Genomic DNA, 24,688 nt, shown 5'->3' with positions numbered 1-24,688 from the left:
TCAATGAATCTATTTTAAAAGTAAAAGGATAGCAGATTCTCTATTAAAATTGTCTTTTCATTACCAAATGGCAGCTTTTAAATATTGTGAAACTCCCCATCTCACTTTCATGTTGCTAAAGAATGGAGCCAACGTCTCATGAGGTTTTTATAAGAACTAAGAGAACATGTGGGACACAACTCATGAGCATGCTATGAAGGCGCATACATGAGTTGTATCCTTCCATGTCAGCTTTATTCAGTCATAAAGCAAAGTGAAATCACAATTACAAAGTAGGTTCAGAATTCCAAAGTCAATGACATTTCACCATGTGATGAAACTTGGCTTCTTACACAGCACACAGAGCAGGACAGAAGACAAACCACATAACAAACAAGATAACAGAAGGGTGTAGGAAGTTAATGAACCAAATGCAAAGTAAGTTTGTGGGCATGCAATTGAGATAAGGCTTCAGTCTGATCTGGATCAGATGTCGGCACTTACAGCTTTTTACATTCAAGCCTTGGAGCACTTCTGTTCTGCAGGGACATCAATAGGGTGGAGCCTCCAGAGGCAGCTGCCTTTTTCAATGCTCAGACATAAAGAGATCATGTCTGAAGAGTCTGACAGTTTGCTGTCAAAATCCTTCCCTTTTTAAAGAGATTTAATCAGTTTTAGGATCCTGCAGACCTCCTCTGGTTCTGGAAGTGTCAGCAGATGCTGGTCCTGGCCAATGTCTTGATATCTCTGAGTTATATGACCTTTAACTACTTGTGTCATTGCTTGACACAGGTCTCTGCTTGACATGAGAGACTCCATTTTGCACTCTACAATATACGTGTACATACACGTCAGTGGAATAGAATATACACATGAAACATGTATACATATTGAATATATCGAAGATACATATCCACCACTACCACACTGTTTTGATTATTATGTCCATATAATAAATACATACTAAGACTCAAAATCAGGTATTTTGACTTTTCCAAATTGTTTCTTCAAATTATTTTAGCAATTCTATTTCTTCATAATTTCATATAAATTTTTAAGGTAAACTTGGTTTTATCTACAGAAAATCTTGTTGGGATTTTGACAGATTTCTTTCTTGATTCTGAATCACTTCAAGAAAAATTGGCGTCTTTTATTAGTTTGAGCCTTCCAATCACAAGTGCCATGTTTCTCTACTTAAGTTTTCTTGTAGAGCTTATAAGTACAATGCCACGGTGTAGAACAAACAACATTTTTGTGACATCTAGATATTTCTGGACCTGAAAAGTGTCAAGTTGAATAATAGTGCCCTTGCCTGGAAACATTTATATTGGTGGTTGCCTGAGGCATCTTTCAAAACATGGTATATGGTTTTGTTATAGGAGTCCTGAAAGAACTAAAGATGAGAGGAAGTTGGGAAGTGAACAAAGAGCCAGATAGAAGCTAGGTATAGGAAAAGTGGAAAGGCTCTTTCCTTGATTTTTAGCACTAGATGCCTTAAGCACAGTTCTTTTTTTTTAATTTTTATTTATTTATGATAGTCACAGAGAGAGAGAGGCAGAGACATAGGCAGAGGGAGAAGCAGGCTCCATGCACCGGGAGCCGGACGTGGGATTCAATCCCGGGTCTCCAGGATCGCGCCCTGGGCCAAAGGCAGGCGCCAAACCGCTGCGCCACCCAGGGATCCCTTTAAGCACCGTTCTTAAGGCAGACTGTGCTTCCATTAACATGGGTATCATAATCAACTGATAGCCTGTAGTCACTAATGGCCATCTCTATAAAACAGCTTTTATCACAGAGATGGAAAAAATATTCATTTCTAAACTTCTTCAGACCCTTCCATGAATGGCTCTATTAAGACACTTAGCTTCCTATTTTTGGGGTACATAGTTCATTTAAGAGTTTAGATTCTTTGATGGTACCCAGAATGGTGCCATATGCACAGTTAATTCATTAGTCCTTGAATAAATGGCAACTACTAATCTGGGTTGGAATTCCAGTTAGTTATGTGCTAACCTGTTATGTGCATTTACAGTTTTGAGTGATGGGGGTACTTTGGTAATCATCACCAACTGTGCCCTGTGGCGTTTGTTTAATAGATCTACACTGGTGTCAGAGGAACTAAGCAGCATTAGGATGTTTGTAAAGATAAGCGGGTTCAGAACAGGCAAGACAGACATGCTCAGTTAGAAGCTCAGAAAGCATTGTGGGGTGTATAGGAATCACACTCCTGTGCAAGCTGAAGATATTCAGCTTGAATGAGAGAGTACCCAGAAAGCTTTCCATTCTTCTCTGGATCTTTATAAAGCCCAGCCTGACTCAGAATGTCAGCCTGGGAAATGGAGGAAACATTTTGGTATCTATCATTGGGAATGTTAGGACAGGTAAAATTCAACTATTTAGCATTGAGAGTCTTTAGATATTTTGTTGCTTTATTAAAAATTATTTTTTCCCTTATGATAGTAAATATGTTTCTTTTTTTAAGATTTTATTTATTAAAAAAAGATTTTATTTATTTATTCATGAGAGACACAGAGTGGAGGGGCAGAGACACAGGCAGAGGGAGAAGCAGGCTCCATGCAGAGAGCCCAATGTGGGACTTGATCTCGAGACTCCGGGATCACGCTCTGAGCCAAAGGCAGATGCTGAACCACTGAGCCCACTACATGTTTCTTATTAAGATGAAAGACTTAGAAAATTGGAAAAGTGAACATATATAATTCCGTTACCGAGAAGCAACAAATTTAATATTTGGTATGCTGTCTTCTATTAATCTTTGTTTATATTTTCTTATTTAAGGCCACAGTATACATACATATATGTATAAATTTAATATCTTGAATAAAGTGTTTTTAACTATTACAAAAGGAATAAATGCACTCATTATAACGGCTATGATTGAAAATCTCAAGAGTTTTTGATTCTCGGAGAAGGACAAAAATTATATGGTCTCATTCATTTGGGGAATATAAAAAATAGTGAAAGAGAATAAAGGGAAAAGGAGGAAAAAATAAGTGGGAAATATCAGAAAGGGAGACAGAAAATGAAAAACTCCTAACTCTGGGAAAAGAACTAGGGGTGGTGGAAGGGGAGGTGGGCAGGGGGTGGGGGTGACTGGGTGGCGGGCACTGAGGGGGGCACTTGACAGGATGAGCACTGGGTGTTATTCTGTATGTTGACAAATTGAACACCAATAAAAAATAAATTTATTAAAAAAGAGTTTTTGATTCTTTGAAAAAGAGAAGATCTCAGATATCTACTTTTTATAAACACTCAAGTAATATAATATTTGGAAATTAACTTTTTGAGTTCTAAAATTTTTTCCTTATAATTACCAAAAATATGCATTTGTGTTAACTTACTATTCAGCCAAAGATATAAAGGGCATTTTAATAAAAATAATACCACTTAGCATTTTATTAAGCAAAATATCTAGAATTTTTATTACATTAGGTTATATGTTATCAGGCATGCAATTAATATATTACTTTTTCAAGGTATCATTGAATAATTGAACATAGAGAATAAAAACCCTGACATCCCAGGATCTTAGAATTAGAAAGAAGCTTGAATGTCCAGTTTTCCATTTTGTGTCCAATAGGAGGACTCACCTGGGGTTTTCTAGGAATTTAAGACCCTGATTGCAAAAACTCTAATTGGCTGTAGAATCCACTGCAAATATGATTACAGTAAAATCCCTACAGATATATAACTCCATCAAAAGTTAGCATTTTCCAAAATGAGACAATTTAAATTTGTTAGAACCTTCTCTGTAGAAAAAAAGAATTTTTTTTAAAAGAAGTTATTAAAAGAATACATTAAACTCCTGAGAAATGCACGAAGTGCTTCTTCATGAAGTCTAGAACGTGGACTCCAGGGAGACACTGTGCTCCAATCTAGAAACCTCTGGACCTTGCCTTCTCCCAAGCCTGTAGGTCTTTGCTTTGAGTAATTTTTTTTTTAAGAGAGAGAGCATGCACAGGTGCCCGGGGGGTGGGTGGGGTGGGTAGTGCAGAGGGAGAGAGAGACAAGAGAGAATCCCAAGCAGGCTCCATGCTGAGCCCAATGTCAGGATTGATCTCATGACCCTGGGATCATGATCTGAGCCGAAATCAAGAGTCAGAGGCTTCACTGACTGAGCCACCCAGGCACCCCTGCTCTGAGGATACTGACCCTTCCTACTTGCTCAGCCCTGCCCTCAGCCTTGGAGCCTGCTCTTGCCTGAGAAAGGAAAGGATTAGTGATTGTGAGAGTGGTTCCTGAGAAACAGATGACCATTGGAATTGTAAATCAAAGATTTTAGGAGAGGAAACATCTATGAGAAAAAGATGTGGACAAGGCAGGAAAGCCTGGCAGAGGCATTAGACCACAAATTCCTTCAGTTTAAAGGAGAAAGGGAAGGACGTTTGGGTGTAAGTGTACTAGAATGCCCTGCAGTCTTAAGAAGGTTTGAAAGGTTCTCATGAAGCTCAGGGGACAAACCTGACAATCAGAGGAGTTTCTTTTCAGCATGATTGGGCCAATTTGATGGATTTTTTAAAAAAGATTTTATTTATTTTATTCATGAGAGATACAGAAAGAGAGGCAGACAGACAGGCAGAGAGAGAGCAGGCTCCTCTCAGGGAGCCTGATGTGGGACTCCGGAATCACGCCCTGAGCCAAAGGCAGACGCTCAAATGCTGAGCCACCCAGGTGTCACACATTTAATGGATTTTAGAGTATAGCAGAGGTCTACCGATTAGCATCAGAGCTTTGGAATTATGTCATATTGGTTGAGAATCTGTCATTAGTAATTCATAGTTAAATTAATTGATTTATATGTTTCCAGAACCCCCAGCATGATTAGGGTTCAGAGAGCTCAAACACAAAACGACTTTTACAAACAAGAATTTCAAGGAAAGATACAAGTGTGTTTTTGATTTTTACAGATATATTAGTTATTTTCTGTGTATCTGTGTTCAGAGTACCAGCAACATGGGTGCTAAGATCTTGGGTACTAAGATTTTGTAATTGGTGTTTCATTACTTAGAAGCACATATTTACTGCTGTGGTCTTATTTCATGGCAAGGCAGGAAACACATTTATTACAGTAAGTGCAGCCATTGGTTGCACAGACTGGATAATATCTTCTAATGCAACTTTGTGCAGGACTATCATACACTTCACATATTGACTGTAAAACAGAAAGACAACATATGTTTATTGGATAATGAACATTTGAAAAAATTCATCTTTATATGAAATGTCTTACATACGAAATAAGGTAAATATAATCAGTATATAGGTACAAAGATAAATATCTGTGTACCTGCAACTCAGTAGAAAGTTTTTAAAGTTACCAATTTTTTAACATATATAAGCCCTCTACTAAGAAAAAGGCCAAGTAATTAGCATGAGTATTTTTATAGTGTAGCAAATCCATACCCACACTCATGATCTTCCCCAGCAGATCACATCTCCCTTGCCCCTCTTACCAGAGGAAATCACCAAGCTGAATTTTCTGTTCATTATTTCCTGCATTCCTCTGTAATTTCACTGCATATCAAAAAATATATTTACAAAATGTAAATATTTATACATTTCAAATTTATACATGTATTCATATATATGTGTAGTTTAGGGTATCATAGTAATTTTTACAAAGAAAACAATACTATATATATTCTTATATGGGTTGCTTTTTAGACTCCTTTGTGATCTTTATATATATTGATATCAGAGCTATAATTCATTTATTTTCATCTCTATGTAACATTCTACTATGTGACTATATGGAAGTCATTATTTTTTAACATTAAATTAATCATTTAGTGATTTATTTTTTTACTTGTTTTATGAGGATGAATAATTCAACTCCAACACACTTCAAGAGCTATATTATTCATTAAATACAATAAGTAGATATAATCCAAATGTCTGTAAATTGACAATGGATAAATAAAATGTGATACACCCACAGGTGGAATATTACTCAGTCATAAAAAGGAAAGAAGTACTAACACATACTACAATGCGGTTAACCTTTGCAAACACTGTGCTAAGTGCAGGAAATCACTCAAAGAAAGACCACACACAATAAATAGATGAGTAGATTCACTTCCATATGAAAATCATACACATACTACAGGATTCCATGTATATGGAATATCGAAATAGGCAAATTCTTAGAGATAAGAAATAGTTTCATGGTTCTCAGGAATTGATATACAAGAAATTGGGAAGTGTGTGGTTGTTCTTTGTTTCTTGGAAGGGGGGATAAATGATGGAAATATGTTGGAATTATAGTGATGATTGTACAACACTGTCAATGAATGTATACTAAAAAACATTCTTCAAAATGGCAAACTTTAAGTTTTGTGTATTTTATCCCAAGGCAAGAAAACACTATATTTTTCCTTATCAAGTGTCAGTTTTAAATGTTGCTACATTTTCTGTGCCTCACTTTCATTAGGGGTAAAACGCAGAACTGATGCCCTTCTAACAAGATTTCCTTAAGAATTAAATTACGTGATGTGGGGGATGTAGAAGCTGACTCACAAAGCTTGTGTAGAAAATAGTCATGTGGGAAAGTGGAATTCCCATTGCTGATGGAAACTAACTTTCATCAGTATACCCAAAGTTCATGGAAGACAGCAGTAGTATCTGCTTTCTTTACCAACTTTTTCCTCCCATTGATACAAGGCTTAACATATAGTTGTGATTTTTAAAGAAAATAATATGTTAAATAAAAGGAAAAAAATTCATTTATAAAATTACCAGCATTCACTGAATATTTTTATACATGTCCTCTATAATTAAAAAGGTTATGAAAGTGGCTGAATGCATTTTTATAATGTGCATTCTAATTCTGCATGTCTGCATTCTAATGGATACTTTCATTAAGAATCAATACTAAAAATGTAAATGAATATATAACTCCCACATAGATCATTCCTTTAAAGGTGGAAATGTTTAGTGAAAAGGAGAGCAGGCCTGATAGTGTAGCAGATTGATACTTGTATTCTAGTAATCAATATACATTTCTTCCATTAAAATCAAGCTTTAAATGAGCATATGGCCACCTAAATAAATGTGTTTCTTGTTAGCTGAGAGATGAAAGAAATGGAGAAGTATCGGACTTGACCACAGATGGATTAAACTACATCACTGAGTTGCCTGGAACCCCAGGATCATCAACCTATCTCTTGACTGGTTTATGAGACAGAAAGAAAATAATACAATTTTTCTCCCAAACCTCAGAAAGCTTACAATACCTTTTAACAGACTCTCCAAATCTTTCAATGATAGACTTAAGTCCATATCGCCTGACATTGGTAATCATAAAATCAATGGAGTACATATTAGAATTCAAGTTCCCATATCTCTCTCCTAGAGATTTTGATTCTTTAAGATAAAAAGGAGCCTAAGTATCTATATTTTTAATAAATGCACAAGTAATGTATTATATGTTCATCTTTGAAAATATTTTTTAATTATAGTTACCAAAAGCATTCATATCTTTTAACCCACCTACCCAACCAACCAAAGAAAGAATTTTAAGAGGATAATATTATTGAACATTATATTGATTGAAATATTATGATTTTAAATTGCACTAGGTTTTATATTTAGAAACACATAATTAAGAGTTTTCAAATGTTTTTGAATAATTAGACATAAGAAGAAAAATCTTTCAGTCATAGGGTCTTAGGAAAATTCTTCAACATCTTGTTTCCCATCTTGAATACCACAGAAGTCTTTGTCTGGTTATTTAGGAATTTAAAACTCTGACTGAGGAGGTTGGTTGTAGAATCTACCACAAAACTGGATTACAATAAAAGCCAGAGGATTGTGTAGCTCAGGCAAAATCAGCATCTACCGTAATAACCAAACTTAAACGCTCCACCACTCTCGCTGTAAAGAAAGAAAAAGGGAAAGAAAAAGAAAGTATTAAAAGAACATTTGAAACTACCTAGATATTGCAATAAATGTTTCTCAATGAGAATTTTAAAATGGGGTAGTTTGTAGAGGCTATGCTACAAGTATGTGGGCTTTGCCTGCTCTGGAGCACTGCACATGCTCCCCTCACACCTGAGAGTGTTTAACTCTTCCTACATGCTCAGTCCTGACTCAATCTTGGAGCCTGCACAGATCTGAGAGAGGATAGGATTAGAGGTTTTTCTGATTAAAAGAGAAGAAATATCCATGATAGAAAATGATGCTGCAGAAAAGTTGACCAAACTTGAGGACTGCAAACTCCTTTTGAGTAAAGGATACAGGAAGGGAGTTTTCATGGAAGGTTCGAGAATGTTCTACTACTAAGGAAGGTTTGGAGTATGTCACGGAGTTCAAGAGACAGAGCATCAGAGGAGCCCTTCTTAGCATGAATGGACCCACTGTGATGGATTTCAGAGTTCTGTAGCTAGTAGGGTTTCTTGCTCAATTTATGCTCAAGTTAGTTTGCAGCTACACCATGGAGACTATCATTTATCATCTGGACTTTGGAACTATATAACTATAACTGGACTTTGGAACATGGACTGTCAGTAAGTCATAATAACTAAATTAAGTTCAGCTAATTGATTTATGCACTTGCAGAATATCCACAGAATTATATTAGAGAGGTCAAATATAAAACTGCTTCTAGAAATGACAACTTCAGAGAAAGGTATAAGTGTGTTTCTGTGGCTTTTACAGAGACTAGTTATTTTCTGTATGTACTGCACCCAGGCTATCAAAAACATGGGTTTTTCTATCATTTTATGATGGTTTCTTCATTATTTTGGAAGAGCCATATTTAGTCTTCTGTTCTTACAATTGTTCACTGCAGAAAACGCATGTATTGGAATAAGTTTGGCCATTGGTTGCACAGATTGGATCCATTTCTCTTGTGCAAAAATGTAACTGATGTATATACACATCACAGTTTGGCTGTTAAACATAAAAAGACAACATAAAACATAAAAGGTATCAAGTAATGAATATTTAAAATAAAATGTCCTTTAATCTTAATACGAAATGCCATGCATCAAAATGGAATAAATATATTCTACATTGAAGTTTAAAAATAAACATCCAGGTACTCATAGTCCACTTATAAATAAAATATTTATAGTTTATCTTTACAAACCCAACATTATTTTTTTCAAAACATATAAATGGTTGAATGTATTTTTATAATTTAGACACTCTGCCTTCACTTCTCCTCATATTGGGTCATATTTTCCCCCAGATGGCCCTTGATCTTGGAGGTATGGACTCTCCAACCCCACATAGTTGAAAATCCATATATATAACTTTTGACTCCCCAAAATTTAAATACCAACACTCTACTGTTGACCAGAAGCCTTATGATAACATTAGCAGTCAATTAACACATATTTTGTGTATGTATTATACATGGTGTTCTTACACTAAATTAAGCTAGAGAAAAGAAAATATTAAGAAAATCGTAAGGAAGATTGCACTCCTGTAAAAAAATCTATATATGTGGACCCATGCAGTTTAAACTCATGCTGTTTAAAAGCCAACTATATTTCATACCACAAGAAATCATAAACAATTTTTTATAATTCCCTTGTCTTTCTCAATAGTTTCACTACTAGGTAATCTGATAGTTTCAGATTATCACACTTTTCTGAATTCATATATATGAGTAGTTGCATATATGTATATAACCAAGTAGATATGTATTTGCTTAAGGATGGCCATGTTGGTTATTTATATAAATAAACAATAATGTGTGTATTCTTACATGGTCTGCTTTTCAAATATCTTTCTAAGTTTTATCTATTCACATGTTTAGAACTGTAGCTCATTTTCTTCACCTCTCTGTAATAGTCCACTCTGTGAACATATGATAATTGTTTTATCTACTGTTGATAAATTGAATTGTTGCTTTTTTAATCCTCATGTTTCGCTAGGATAAACAATTCTACTTTAAACATTCCTTAACCCATAACAGATACTTGTCTATAGCAAGGCTATGGTCAGTGATGGAATTTTTTAGTAATGGGATATCTTTACTTTGTCTTTAATACCAAATGATTTTATATGGCTGGCAAGATTCTGTTTCTTGAACTTAGTATAATAAAAACACAGTTTGTTGGTCTTTTTGTTACTTTTGAAGGATCATTCTGTTGTACACAGTGAAATTTGCTGTTAAAACTTATGGTATAAAAAAATTAAAGTCTTACATTTCAATTCCCTAAGTAATCAGTATTAACTTACCATTTTACGGTCTTCTGGTGAAGGATACAAAGAAGTTTCTGTGACCAACCAACACACACACGCACACACACAAATTAAAAATAAGAAGAGGAAAAGGAGAAAACCATCAGAGTCTCTTGAGAAGTATCTACATCTTTTAGCAGCAAAATACTATGCAAATTGCCTAATCAGAACCCTGCAAATAATGAGATGAGCCTCTTATAGTGGTATCAAAACAGTAAGTTTACAAAGTAAATTCAGATGCAGAAAGATAATTCCAAATTAATCTCATTCCATGAAAATTATCTTATATATTATTTAATAATCACCAAACCCTTCTGTAAGACATTATAGTCGTGATTTTTTTTCCATTTTTTTAGATGAGACATCCTAGTTGAAGAAGAAAATGGCTTGCTTAATGCCACTTATATGCCTTGCAAAAAGTCACTTAATACGAAGAAATTAATTATTACTTAATTAATTAGTACTGAGGTCTAATATCAGGGATCTATCCACTACCACACAGCTACTTTATTCTGAAATTCCTGGGCCATGTTGGGCTTTCAGGACCATAAGTTGTCAGCAGAGGAATCAAGGAGGTTTTCCCTTATACAGAGCCTTGACTCAGAGGTGGCAAATAACAAATTAGATTCTCAAGGAAGATCAGACTTAGAAGACATCATTACTTTACACACTTTGCATTTAACAACCATGGAATCTGACCTTCAGAAAAGGGGAAAAAATAGGTAAATATCTTTAGTTACAGATGAACAAAAAGACATGTTCATTCTATGAGTACAGCTCATTCTAACCTACCTCTTTGTCTCCACCTCTCTAAGGTGGGAAATGAGATAAAACAACCCACTGACACAATTTTAAAAGGTATTTCTAACATACTCTGTTTCATTTTGCCAGTTTAAGATTTATAAATCTGAAAAATCAAACTCCTCCATTTCTAGATAATAGCGATTGTTTGCTGCATTTCTAAGATATGTGAAATGCTTCATCCAGGACTGAAAATGTACTCACCAGAATAATGAGGAAATGCCAAGACAGTGATAAAAATAGCTTTGATCCATGTCAAGAAGAAAGACATTTTACCAAGTCTATGGAAGAAACCCACAGAGACGTTATTACATATGGCACAGGGACAAACTGCCCATTTCCAAATGAAACTTTCTTATAGGTGAAGTTTTTCCACTTTCCTATATTTCTACTTAGAACAGACTTTCCCCAACCCACAGTATCAAGACATACAAAGAAGACCTTGTGTGGACTTGAACACCAGGCAAATCCTCTGTGCATATTTAAGTAGGAGCTTATTATTCTTCCAACTTGGCTCAGCCCACAAGGAGGCATGCTGCATTTACAGAAATATGTACTTCAGAATTTTAAGTTTTTCTTTTTTTTTTTTTTTCAACTTTCACTTATTTATGATAGAGAGAGAGAGAGAGAGGCAGAGACATAGGCAGAGGGATAAGCAGGCTCCATGCACCGGGATGCCTGATGTGGGATTCGATCCCGGGTCTCCAGGATCGCGCCCTGGGCCAAAGGCAGGCGCCAAACCGCTGCGCCACCCAGGGATCCCCAGAATTTTAAGTTTTTCATCAGAAAATAGAAACCGTTATTTCAGGAAAGACTGACCTATAGCAGGCCTCCCATCATAGCTACCTTCACAGAGTCCCTGTCTGATCCATCTGACACAATGGAAAGTGGGGTAAGGACTGTACCTATTTGGTTCCCTTTACTTCTCAACTATCTCCATCCAGCTGAGGAATCTCCTTTATTGATTTGGTAGTGAGGAGCTTAATGGAGGTGAGATGGCTTGTGGCAGGAAAGATGCTGAGGTACTCTGTGTTCTGCCTAGAGGCTCTAAAATAGCCATGAAAGATTCCTTGTGAGATTGACAAATGGATTATCAATAGATCTTCTCTAAGCAGCAGATTTGGGACAGTTTGATCAGATGTATACAGAAGTATGGGGAGGAGAGATGGAAATAGTGCTTTGAAAACAAGGTAGAGAAGAGATATGAAAGCTTTCCAAGCTATTGAGTTGGGAAGAAAAGGAGAATCAAAACAAGAAGAGAAAGGGACACTTGAATGGCTCAGCAGTTGAGTGTTTGCCTTTGGCTCAGGGCATGATCCCGGAGTCCTGGGATCGAGTCCCATATTGGGCTCCCTGAATGGAGCCTGCTTCTCCCTCTGTCTATGTCTCTGCCTCTCTCTCTGTGTCTCTCATGAATAAATAAATAAATAATATTTAAAAAGAAAAACAAGAAGAGAAGAAAGAGTTTTGGGAACTGTAATTGGACACATAACCTAGACTCTTAGTATTTTGCGGTACCAAAAGCACATCAGACTTAACTGGAGGTTTGATTTGTATTAACCTTTTTATTTTGAGATCAATGGAGATTCTCCTAAAACCTTATCTTAAGTACTAATGCAGGGAGTTCTCATGTTCTTTTCAACCAATTTCCCCTAATGGGAACATCTCGTAAAACTATAGTACAAATTCGCAACCTGAAATGTTCAAAAAGCTCCTAGATAAGCATTGGAATGACCCACTTTGGGGACCTGGGCTAGAGGAAAGCATGTGCCCTGAATTACATGATGAATACTTTGATCTTTACCTCAAAGTTTAGTGGAAGACCCTATAGGATTTGAAGTAGGAAGAGATTTAATCAGACCTATTTAACTAATCTGCTTCACCATATGGCTCAGCGGTAAGAGCTTTGGCAGATGAAAGTTCTGATTCAAATCTCAACTACCATTGAGTAAACTTGACACAATATTCAGACCCTTTCTAAACCACAAATTCCTGATTTTAAATGTGAGAATAATTTCTGTCTCATGAGTTTGTCATAAATATTAAGGATAAAATATTAAAAGTCTGTGCATAGGCTATGTATCAAACTTATATTTGTCACCCTAATCTAATCTGCCTTTTTTTTTTAATCAGTGAAGAAAGCCAAGATTTAGAAAAGAATCTTTGAATCTAGCATTGCCCCATGCCAACTTAATGGGAGACTACAAAATCTGATAAGTGCAAAAAATGTACCTTTATCATAATAAAGTGACTATTGTGTTTACATTAGTTCCTTGAAATATTTACATAGACACCACCAGAGATATTTGTGCAGGCAAATCCTTTTGGCACATTTGTGGAGAAATTAAACTGAAGTTCTCTTACACATATTGAGGTTAAGAGCAGGGAAAAAAAAAATAAGAGCAGGAGACACTGTCTATGGTGCACAACAGGCTATGAGTTTTTTAAATTAATCACGAAAGAGAATGTTAAATGTATGGATTATTTAATGGATATCTATCTTTCTAGAAAATGTTTAATATGCACAAATGTTTGAATATATGCATATATGTACAGATATTTAGTATACAACTATACTAAAATCTCACACAAATATATACATATGTGTATATATAAATATATGCTCTCGTATGTATGTGTGTATCTATATGCATGTATATATCTGTATTTTTAAAATATTTTATTCATGATAGATACAGAGAAAGAGGAAGAGAAGCAGACAGAGGGTATATATATATATAATATATATAATAACATATGTTAATGTTACATCTACACATATATAGATGCATATATACTTATGTACATATACACATACATAGCATATGTATACATACTATGTACTATGCATACATACGTATACTACACATAGCCCATATACATATGTGTATATCTATGTATACATATGTAAATACATATATTATCTTGGTGAGCCCTAAATGTCATCACAAGGATTTTTATAAAAGAGAGACAGAAAGAAATTTGATGCAGACACAGAAAGAAGGTTTTATGAAGACAGAGCTGAGAAAGATTTGAAGATATTGGCCTTAAAGATGATAGATAATAGATGGAGACAGATAAATATATGATAGATGGATAGATAAAAATAGAAACAGGAGAATAAAGATATTTCTCTCTTTTTTCATTTAACAATGATATATCTTCATATAAATATATATACAAGTATACACAATTCCTTTTAAGGTATTGCTAAATCCTTTTGCTAGGTGTTGTACTGAATATGATTATACAGGTCATTTTATGCTCATTCAATTTTTTCTAGACTTTTAGAAGTTGCATTTGAGTCAAATAATAAATGCAGCTTAAAATTTATAGATAAGAGCAAATTACTCTCCAGCACACTTGTAGTCTTTTACTATGAAAAAGATAGATTACAGTCATGACTGTTTCTCCTCACCTCTCCAAATGTCTTCTGAAATATTCATGTTTCCACAAACACATTTAAATATACACTACACATAGGGATGTGTGGGTGGCTCAGCGGTTGAACATCTGCCTTCCGCTCAGGGCATGATCCCAGGGTCCCGGGATCGAGTTCCACCTTGGGATCCCCACTGGGAGCCTGCTTCTCCCTCTGCCTATGTCTCTACCTCTCTCTCTGTGCCTCTCCTGAATAAATAAGATATTTAAATCATACACATGATTTTTATACACACATATAAAATACACACATATAAAATACACACATATAAAATACATATATTTGGATGATTTCTTTCAGTTACAGAATTTCTTCATTTGGGAATCACGTGAAAATTGTAAGTTAACAAGACCACAATTTCTATTTTTTTTACTCTTATGAATTTTTGTCTATAAACATGGTTTATTCCCTATGTGAGTCCTGAATGTGTGAAGAACTATTCTTTTCTAATTAATAAAACTCATTGTGATTTTCTCTTCTGCAAAATGAGAAATTTGAAGACTCCTTGGTGGAACCTCTTGTCATACACGGCATGTACAAGTGAGACAACTTATTTAAACTGGCAATATGTGAATTTTTGACATGCTGCCTATTGTGTCTATTAGGTCCAATATTAGGTATGAATATTAACTCTTGCTGGAAAACACTGACCACATGTTTATTTATGTTTCCTCTCCAATATTCCATATTAGGAGATCCTGTGAGATACTGGAGGCAAAATATCAAATACAGGGAGATCAATATAGGCAGGAGAATTGACCATGGGATTCTGTAGAAGCAGGTAATTCCTAATATCCAGGAAGCAAAAGAAACTGTAAGCCCAATAATCAGAGGCAGGTGTAGTAATCACATGTTGTTGGGTACAGTTGAAAAACCATGGTCAGGGGTACTTCGTGGCCGAGTCAGTCAGTTAAGATCTATCTTCATCTCAGGTCATGATCTCAGGGTTCTGGGATCCAGCCTTGCATCCAGCTCCCTGCTCAGCGGGGAGTCTGCTTCTCCCTCTTCCTCTGCCCCTCCACTCATTTGTGCTCTCTCTGTCTCTCAAAAAAATAAAAATTTTAAAAAAGAAGAAAGAAAAGAAAACCATGGGCAGCCAATGAACTTAATCATTGAAGAATTCAAAGGTAGACATGCTTAGAGTACCTCTTATGGGAAGGTATATGTCATTATCCAAACTAATAAAGTCAAAAAATTTCTTTTATTCCAAAAAATCAGATTCATTGATGCTTTCTATGGAATATTTTGCCTCACTTTCCAAATGCACATAAGTCCAGGTTTGTCTTTAAAGCAAATTGCTAAATAAATAAATAAATAAATAAATAAATAAATAAATAAATAAAACAAATTGCCTTGGGTACCTGGGTGGCTCAGTGGTTGAGCATCTGCCTTTGGCTCAAATCATGATCCAAGGGTCCTGGGATCAAGTCCTACATCGGGCTCCCCGCAGGGAGCCTACTTCTCCCTCTGCCAGTGTCTCTGCCTCTCTCTCTGTGTCTCTCTGAATAAATAAATAAAATATTAAAAAAATAATAAAGCATATTGCTTTGTCAGAAAACAGGCAGTATCTTAAGGGCCATAAAATTTCTCAGGGCAGCACAAAGGAATGTGGGAATGGTCACAGAATGATTTTGCATCTTGATTTTGATAGTGGTTACATGACCACTATTTGTCAAATCTCAGGACAGTATACCAGAAACAATGAATTTACCATATATACTTAAAAACTAAATTAGAAATTTCCATTTAAAAACACAGTTGATGCATTTGCTGGAAGTATCCAACATTTTAAAATCTGTAGCTATTTAATATAGACCATTTAATTTAAAATAGCTTTCTCAAAGTGTCTGTTTAAAAAAATTAATGTGGGCATCCTGGGTGGCTCAGCGGTTTAGCGCTGCCTTCGGCCCAGGGCATGATCCTGGAGACTCAGGATCGAGTCCCACATTGGGCTCGCTGCATGGAGCCTGCTTCTCCCTCTGCCTGTGTCTCTGCCTCTCTCTCTCTCTCTGTGTATTCTCATGAATAAATAAAATCTTTAAAAAAAATTGATGTCTAGAAAAGTATAGGAAATAAATGACAACTTTGAGCTCCTGCCTCCACAGCAGAGTGAATCCAGGGTGTTAGCAGAGTGTCCTTGACATAGCTGACAACGAAGTCCCAAATTGGATGATCTCTGAGGACAAGATCACATAGTTTATTTTACACTGGCACAAGGTACATATATATGTATTTGTGTGTCTGTGTCTGTGTGTGTGTATTTGCATTTCTTGAAGCATAATTAATATATATCATTGTTAACTTTAAGTTGTGCAATGTGTTGATTTAACACACTTTTATATTGTAAAATGATTAGCACCATAGTCTTATCTAACCTTCATCCCATCACATAATTTCCTTTTCTTTTTTGTGGTGGGAACATTTAAGATCTACTCACTTAGCAACCTTCAATTGCATAATAAGTAGCATTAATTATAGTCACCATGTTGTACATTAGATTTCTGGAACTTAGTCATAGCAGAAAGTTTGTGCCCTTTGACTAACATCTCTCCATTTTTCCCACTCTCCAGGCTCTGATGACTACCATTCTACTCTCTATTTCTTTTCTTTTTTTTTTTTTTTTTTTTTTTACTCTCTATTTCTATGAGTATGGATTTTTTTTTTAAGTTTCCACATCTAAGTGATATACAGTGTTTGTCTTTGTCTGGCTTATACTTAGCACAATGCCTTCATGGCCCATCTATATTCTCACATTTGACAGAATTTCCTTCTTCCTCATGGCTGAATTATGTTCCATTGCACATATACACAGCACATCTTTATCTATTCATCCATTGAGAGACACTACAGTTGTTTTTGTATCTTGGCTATCATGAATAATGCTATAGAATTGGAGAAAATATTTAGAAAGCATATATCTGATAAGGGGTTAATGTCTAAAATACAACAAGAACTCATGCAACTCAATAGCAAAAAAACCGAAAACAAAACAACAAGAAAAAAACAACCCAAAAACAAAACAAAACAAAACAAAACAAAATCCCACAGGCATCTGATTAAAAAATGGGCAGAGGAACTAAATAGACATTTTCCCAAAGAAAACACACAAGTAGCCAATAGATACACAAAAAGCTGCTCAACATCACTCATCATCAGGGTAACGCAGATCAAAACCACAATGAGGGATCCCTGGGTGGCGCAGTGGTTTGGTGCCTGCCTTTGGCCCAGGGCGCGATCCTGGAGACCCGGGATCGAATCCCACGTCAGGCTCCCGGTGCATGGAGCCTGCTTCTCCCTCTGCCTATGTCTCTGCCTCTCTCTCTCTCATTCTGTATGACTATCATAAATAAATTAAAAAAAAAAACTTCTGTTGTTTAAAAAAGAAAACACACAATGAGGTTTTACTTCATGCCTGTTAGAAGGGCTGTCTTCAAAACACGAGAGTAACAGTAAGGGTTGGCAATACTGTGGAGTAAAATGGAACACTTGTCCACTGTTGGCAAGAATGCAAATTGGTACAGCCAATAATGGAAAAATAGTATGGGGATTCCTCAAAAATTTAAAAATAGAATTATCATAATTGGAGCAATCCCACTTCTCGGTATGTACTCTTCTTGACAAATTAAGTGCACAATTCCATATTGTTACCGTAAACACTAAGTTCCACAGTAGATATCGAGAATTTTTCCATCTTGTGTAATTCTAACTTTATACCCATTGGGCAACAGTTTCCCCTCTTCTTCCTCCTTCAATCCCCTGACAACCACCATTTTATTTTGTTACTATAAGTTTGACTACTTTAGATAATTCATAGAGGAGAAATCATGCCAGTATTTGTTCTTCTTTGACTAACTTATTTCATTTAGCATCTTCCAGGTCCATCCATGATATGGCAAATGGTAGCATTCCCTTTAGTTTTAAGGTTGAGGGGAACGCTGGATGGCTCCGTGGTTTAGCACCTGCCTTTGACCCAGGGTGTGATCCTGGAGACCAGGGATCGAGTGCCACATCGAGCTCCCTGCATGGAGCCTGCTTCTCCCTCTGCCTGTGTCTCTGCCTCTCTCTCTCTGTGTGTCTCTCATGAATAAATAAATAAAATATTTTTTAAAAATAATTTTAAGGTTGAATAGAATCCATTGTATGTGCATACCATATTTTCTTCATCCTTTTGTCTGTGATGGACACTTGGTTGTTTCCGTATTTGGGTTATTGTAAATAATGCTACAATGAACACAAGAGTGCAGGTGTCTCTTTAGGATCCTTCTTCAATCTTGAGGATATTTACTTAGTAGAATTGCTAGATAATATGGCAGTTCTATCTTCAATTTTTTGAAGAACCTTCATTCTGTTTTCTATAATAGTTACACCATTTTACATTCTCACTGACTTTCTTAGTCCATTTGGGCTACTATAACAAAATGCCACAAACTGGGTGGCTTATAACAAAAAATGAACAGTTCTGGAGGCAGAGAAGTTTGAGGTCAAGGCACCTGTATGATTGCATTCTCATGAATGTTCTCTTCCTATTTCTTAGCTAGTGTCTTCTCACTGTGCCTTCTCACCTGGGGAAAGGGGCTTGGGTTCTCTCTAGAGCCTCTCTTTTAAGGTATTAATTCCATTCACGAGGGTTCCACCTGCACTATTGAAGCAACTACCAAAGGTCTCATCTCTGAATATCATCATCTTTGGGTGTTAGGATTTCAATACAAGATTTTGGGAAGGACACATTCAGATGCTAGCACTAATAGTATATAAGAGTTCCAAAGTCTCCACATCTTCACAAACATTTGTTATTTCCAGTGCTTTGGCCATTTTTAAATATGGTTATTTGGTTTTTGCCATTGAGTTGAAGGAGTTCTTTTTCTATTTTGGAAACTAACACCTTACCAGATATACGGCTGACAAATATTTTCTCCCATCTATAGGTTGTCTTTTACTCTATTGATAGTTTCCTTTGTTGTACAGAAGCTGTTTCATTGATATAGTCCCACTCATCTACTTTTGCTTTCATTGCCTGTACTTTTGGTATCGTATCAATGAAATCATTACTGAGACCAATGTCATGAAGCTTTTATCCTTTATATTTTCTTCTGGGAGTTATACAGTTTCAAGTGTTACATTTTAAGTTTTTAATCCATTTTGAGTTGATTATTTTGTGAATGGTGTAAGATAGCTATGAAATGCCATACATCCAAAAAAAGGATCAATATAATCTGTATTTAGATTTAAAGACAAACTTATGTAGTCACATTCCAATAAATAATAAAACATTACCAATATTGTTATAAAAATCCAAGAAAGGCCATGCAACTGGCTGACTGTTTTTATCATGTAACCAACTCCCCATTCTCACCCCTCCCAGGTCACCTCTTTCTCATTCCTTCCTCCTACATACACCAGAAGAAGACACCTAATTGAATTTTCTATTTACTATTCCCTATCTTCTTTGAGAATTCCACAGCAAAACAATGCATATGCTCATGAAAATTTTGGATATTTTGATAATATATGCAAAGAAAACAAACTATACATTTCTTACATGTCTGTCTTTTTACATTTTCTGTGATCTTAATATATATACTGATATTTAGAGCTGTAGTTTATTTATTTCCCTACCTAATATTCCACTATGTAGATGCATAGAAATCATTACTATTTATTCTTCTACAAACTGATACTTGACGTGCTATTTGTTTCCCATTGTGTTGTTGGGTGAATAAATCTACTGTCAATACACTTTTACATCTCTCAGTTTTGTGCACAACAAATAACTACCTATGGAATAATTTGGAATTTGGAGATGACTAAATAGGCCATCACCTTGTATAGATGATGCTAAATGGTCTTGTATTTCTTGTTAGATTCTATTTCTTAACCTTGGTATAATAATAATACACACATAATTTTACTTTTTGGAGAATTCTTTTTTGTACATCTCGCTTGGTCAACTTTGTTATGATTTGAAAAATTGAAAGTGGTTAAAAATTTACATGCTTCAACTTCCAAATGAACCAATAATAACTTACCAGATGTCTGAAATGTGATGATTTTTAAAAAGGAGTTTCTGCAACCAAAGAACAGTTTAAAAAAATAAAAAGGCTACACATATATCAACTGCAACTAATGAGGTCAGAATTTTGTGGTAGTAATAAAAATACAAAATTTCAAATGTCTCCAAATTTTGGGAAAATATTAATCCCCAAGTTAATCTATATCTGTGAAAAAAGTGTCGTATATTATTTTTAATAACTCCTACTTGAAGATTCATTTTATTTAAATTGCAGTTATTTAGCAAACAGCGTAGTATTAGTTTCAGGCGTACAGTATAGTGACTCAACACTTGCATACATCACCCAGTTTTCATCACAAGTGCCTCCTTAATCCCCAACACCTATATCACCCATCCCCCACGCACCCTCTGGTAACCATCAGATTGTTCTCTAGAGTTAAGAGTCTGAGGATACAAAATTTAGAAACCTCTATAAAATAGATGTTTCGTTGTGACATAAGACAATGCCTTGTGTGAAGTCACTGAAATATGAAGAAATTCTGCTCTAATATCAGGGCTCTATTCAATACCTAACAGCTACATTTTTCCAAACTTTATGGAGACACCTTGAACTTTAAGGAAGGTAACTGGTCACCTCAGCTATAAATGAGTTCTTTCCCTATACAAGACCTTGATTTCAGGGACTCATAGCTGATAAATAAAAAATTAGATTTTCAAGGAATACCAGATCTAGAAGAGATCACTCCTTCTCTATATTTTGCACAGAACAACAGTGGAATCTGGGCCCCAAAAGGAGAAAAGAATTTGGTTAAAGTTCTTGAGTTACAGGTGAATAAAGAACTACAGTCATTCTAACCCACCACTCTGTTCAACTTCTCTAACATGGGAAATGAAAAAAAGCAGTTCAATGATGAGATGTTTAAAATAACTTTAGAATATGTGCTGTCATTTTACTAAGAATTAAAAGCCCAGTAAAACAATCATTTCATTCCTAAGCTTCAGGAGAACGCTTCCTGTTTTTCTAAGATATGCAAAGTATTTTACCCAGGACTGGAAAAAATATGCACCAGAAAAAAAAAAGAGTAAAGGCTAAGATGATGAAAATAACTTTGATTCATAAGGAGAACAGAGTCATTTGATTGATTCTATAAAAGAAACCCTTCTGGATGTTTGCAACAATGGGACAAGACACATAGCCCATCTCCTATGGACAGGCTAACAGAATTTAGGATACATTTTATGGTGTCTTACCTTATAATGAAGTAACTACTCCAACTCCCTAGATTCCTAAGTGGATTATTAGCTCTATTTTTCTCCCAACTCTAAAATTCAACATGAAATATGTCAAGAGAAAGCTGTTCTAAAGATCTGAGAGAAAAGACCATAGAAAGTGCTCTGTGAACATGAGAGAAGAAGTTGATTACTTTCCCAAATCTTTGAGAGAACATACAAGGAGCCTGGCTGCATTTCACATAAACGTGCATATTTCAATATCAGTATTTTCTTCAGAAAAATGGTAGTTATTTCTGAAAGGAGCAATCCGGAGCAAGACTCATAGCAATGCTATACCCTGGGGCTACCTCCCTAAGTTCTCTGTTTGCCATACTTCACGCAAAGAGATAATGAGTAAAGCAACAGTGGCTATTGTGTTCACCTTTTTCCTCCAACCATCCATCTCCATCTAACTAAGTGTCTTTTATTGAGATGTGAGTGATGAGATTGATGGAGTAATACAGATAGCTCAGAGCAGATAAGAGAAAGAGGCATTCTGTGTCCTCCCTGGGAGCTGTACCGTACATCAGGAGAGATGCTTCACAAATACTTCTCAAAAGATCTTCCCTCAGCAGGAGGTTTGGGACAATGTAATCTAATATACTCAAAGTATGAGGAGAAAGGAAAGAAATGTGTATAAATATAGATTTTAAGATAGGGAAAATAACATGAAAATATTTCAAGTAAGTGAGTTGAAAAAGAACAGGAGAATCAAGCAAGAAAAAGAAAAAAAAGTTTGGAAATGCAAATTCAACAAGACTCTAAACTTTGAAACTTAAGAAAAGCTAGATGAATATTAGAATCACCTGGAGAAATTCTAAAGCCTGAAGATGCACCATTCTACTATCTAGATTATGAACAATTATTAATAGTGAATCCTAGGCATTACTATGTTTTAAAAGTTCCAAGATGAGACTCAGGCACAACCTAGGAGAAAGCACAACATATAAATTGCTAGAATAGGAGAAAAAAATCTGGAGATTAAAGTTGAAACCAGATGAGGCATTACCCTAAATTATGTGATAAATAATTTGATCTTATCCAGAGGTAAGTGACAGACACTAAAGGCTATTCATATAAGGGAGAAATTTTTCACTTATTTTCTTCCTAACTAACCAATCAGCTTTACAAACTGATTCAGTTTAAAGAGCTTTGGGAGATCAATTCAAATCTCATCAACCAATGAATAACCTGAACTCAACACCCAGACTTTATAATGCACATTTTCTTTATTTTATTTTTTTATTTTTTATTTTTTAATTTTTATTTATTTATGATAGTCACAGAGAGAGAGAGAGAGAGAGAGAGAGAGAGGCAGAGACACAGGCAGAGAGAAAAGCAGGCTCCATGCACCGGGAGCCCGACGTGGGACTCGATCTCGGATCCCCAGGATCACGCCCTGGGCCAAAGGCAGGCGCCAAACCGCTGCACCACCCAGGGATCCCCATTTTCCTTATTTTAAATATGAGAATCATAACTCCTACTTTACATGTTTGTCATAAATATTAGAGTTAAAATATTAGAGCTGTCCATACTTGTGTATGAGGATTGCATTTGTCACCCTAAGCCAACCAGTAACTTTTAGCATGGAAGAAGCGCAGAATTTAGAAATATCAGACTCCATACTTCAAGGGAAAGCGAATTTACTGACACATAAAGAGAACAAAAACTAAAAACAATAGCACAGACACCAGGAATTTAGTTGAGGAAAGTCATCATAAAGAGTCACTACAAAATACTACTAAAATGCTCATTTTTCAACAAAATATATGAGAAATTCAAGAAACAGGAAAGTATGTCACATACATAGTGATTGAAAAAAATGCAAGTATAGCAATTCTCTTTGAGGGGCTAAGATGTTGGACCTGAGAAAAAAATTCAAAGTAGCTTTTATAATATAATGAAGGATCTAAAAAAAAACTGTATTTATAGAATTAAAGAATGGCATGACAATATTTCATCAAATAGAGAATATCATGAAGATACAAACTTATTTGAAATAAATAAATGGAATTTCTGTAATTGAAAGTACAATAACCAAAACTTAAAAGTTCACAGTAGGCTTGAGCTAGCAGAAGAAAGTATCAGTGAACAGAGGTTAGATCAATAGGCAGTAAGAAATCTGAAGAAACAGAAAATAAAACAAGATAAATTGAACACAATGTCAAAGAAATCTTGAACACCATTAAATGCACCAACATATGCATAATAGGAGTAGCAGAATAATACAAGAGAGAGAAAAGAGCAGAAAAACATTATTAGAATAAAAGCTGAAAAATTCTCAGATTTTATTTTAAAAACACTATTCTACATATCTAAGACAGTGTACTACAATTAGAGTAAATACAAAAAAAAAATCCAAATCCAGACACATGGCATACATACATAAAAACACAGAGGTTTTTATGAATCAAAATACTGAAAGCCAAAGATAAAGAAAGCATGTTGAAAGCAGCAAAAGAAATAATGACTCATTATATATAGAAGGACAAAAATATAATTAACAGCTAACTTCCCATCAGAAAATATGGAGGCCAAGGACACCTGAGTGGCTCAGTGATTAAGCATTTGCCTTCAACTCAGGGCATGATCCTGGGGTCATGGGATCAAGTTCCACATCCACTGCAGGGAGCCACTTCTCCCTCTGCCTGTGTCTCTGCCTCTTTGTGTGTGTCTCTCATGAATAAATAAATAACATCTTTTAAAAAAGAAGAAAGAAAAGAAAGAAAGAAAGAAAGAAAGAAAGAAAGAAAGAAAAGAAAGAAAAGAAGAGAAAAGAAAAGAAAGAAAGAAAAGAAAAGAAGAAAAAAAAAGAAAAGAAGAAAAGAAAAGAAAAGAAAAGAAAAGAAAAGAAAAGAAAAGAAAAGAAAAGAAAAGAAAGGAAAATATGGAGGCCAAAGGTGTTGGCTTAACATATTGCAGTTACTAAAAGGAAAAAACAAAAAACGAAACAAAAAAAACTTCACTCAAGAAGC

At 35.3% G+C, this 24,688-nt stretch overlaps 1 protein-coding gene and 1 long non-coding RNA gene across 2 annotated transcripts in view; one reads left to right on the top strand and one right to left on the bottom strand.

Annotated features, from left to right (window-relative positions):
* Positions 1 to 24,688, bottom strand: part of LOC144312856 (sperm-associated acrosin inhibitor-like) — a 124,567-nt gene that overhangs the window by 5,436 nt on the left and 94,443 nt on the right. Inside the window, exons 3-5 of the mRNA XM_077895985.1 lie at positions 11,194 to 11,270; positions 10,186 to 10,223; positions 8,771 to 8,886 (exon numbers count right to left, since the gene is read on the bottom strand). Coding sequence (XP_077752111.1) covers positions 8,771 to 8,886; positions 10,186 to 10,223; positions 11,194 to 11,260 — 221 coding nt within the window. The 5' untranslated portion in view covers positions 11,261 to 11,270. The remainder of the gene's footprint in view (positions 1 to 8,770; positions 8,887 to 10,185; positions 10,224 to 11,193; positions 11,271 to 24,688) is intronic.
* Positions 11,753 to 24,688, top strand: part of LOC144312858 (uncharacterized) — a 35,768-nt gene continuing 22,832 nt past the window's right edge. The window contains exons 1-2 of the long non-coding RNA XR_013378486.1: positions 11,753 to 11,881; positions 16,537 to 16,648. This is a non-coding gene — a long non-coding RNA (uncharacterized LOC144312858). The remainder of the gene's footprint in view (positions 11,882 to 16,536; positions 16,649 to 24,688) is intronic.

Source organism: Canis aureus, chromosome 4 (assembly GCF_053574225.1).
Source record: "Canis aureus isolate CA01 chromosome 4, VMU_Caureus_v.1.0, whole genome shotgun sequence".
Lineage (NCBI taxonomy): Eukaryota > Metazoa > Chordata > Mammalia > Carnivora > Canidae > Canis > Canis aureus.
Note: the sequence above shows the minus strand (reverse complement) of the source record. Positions and strands in the feature narration are given on the sequence as shown.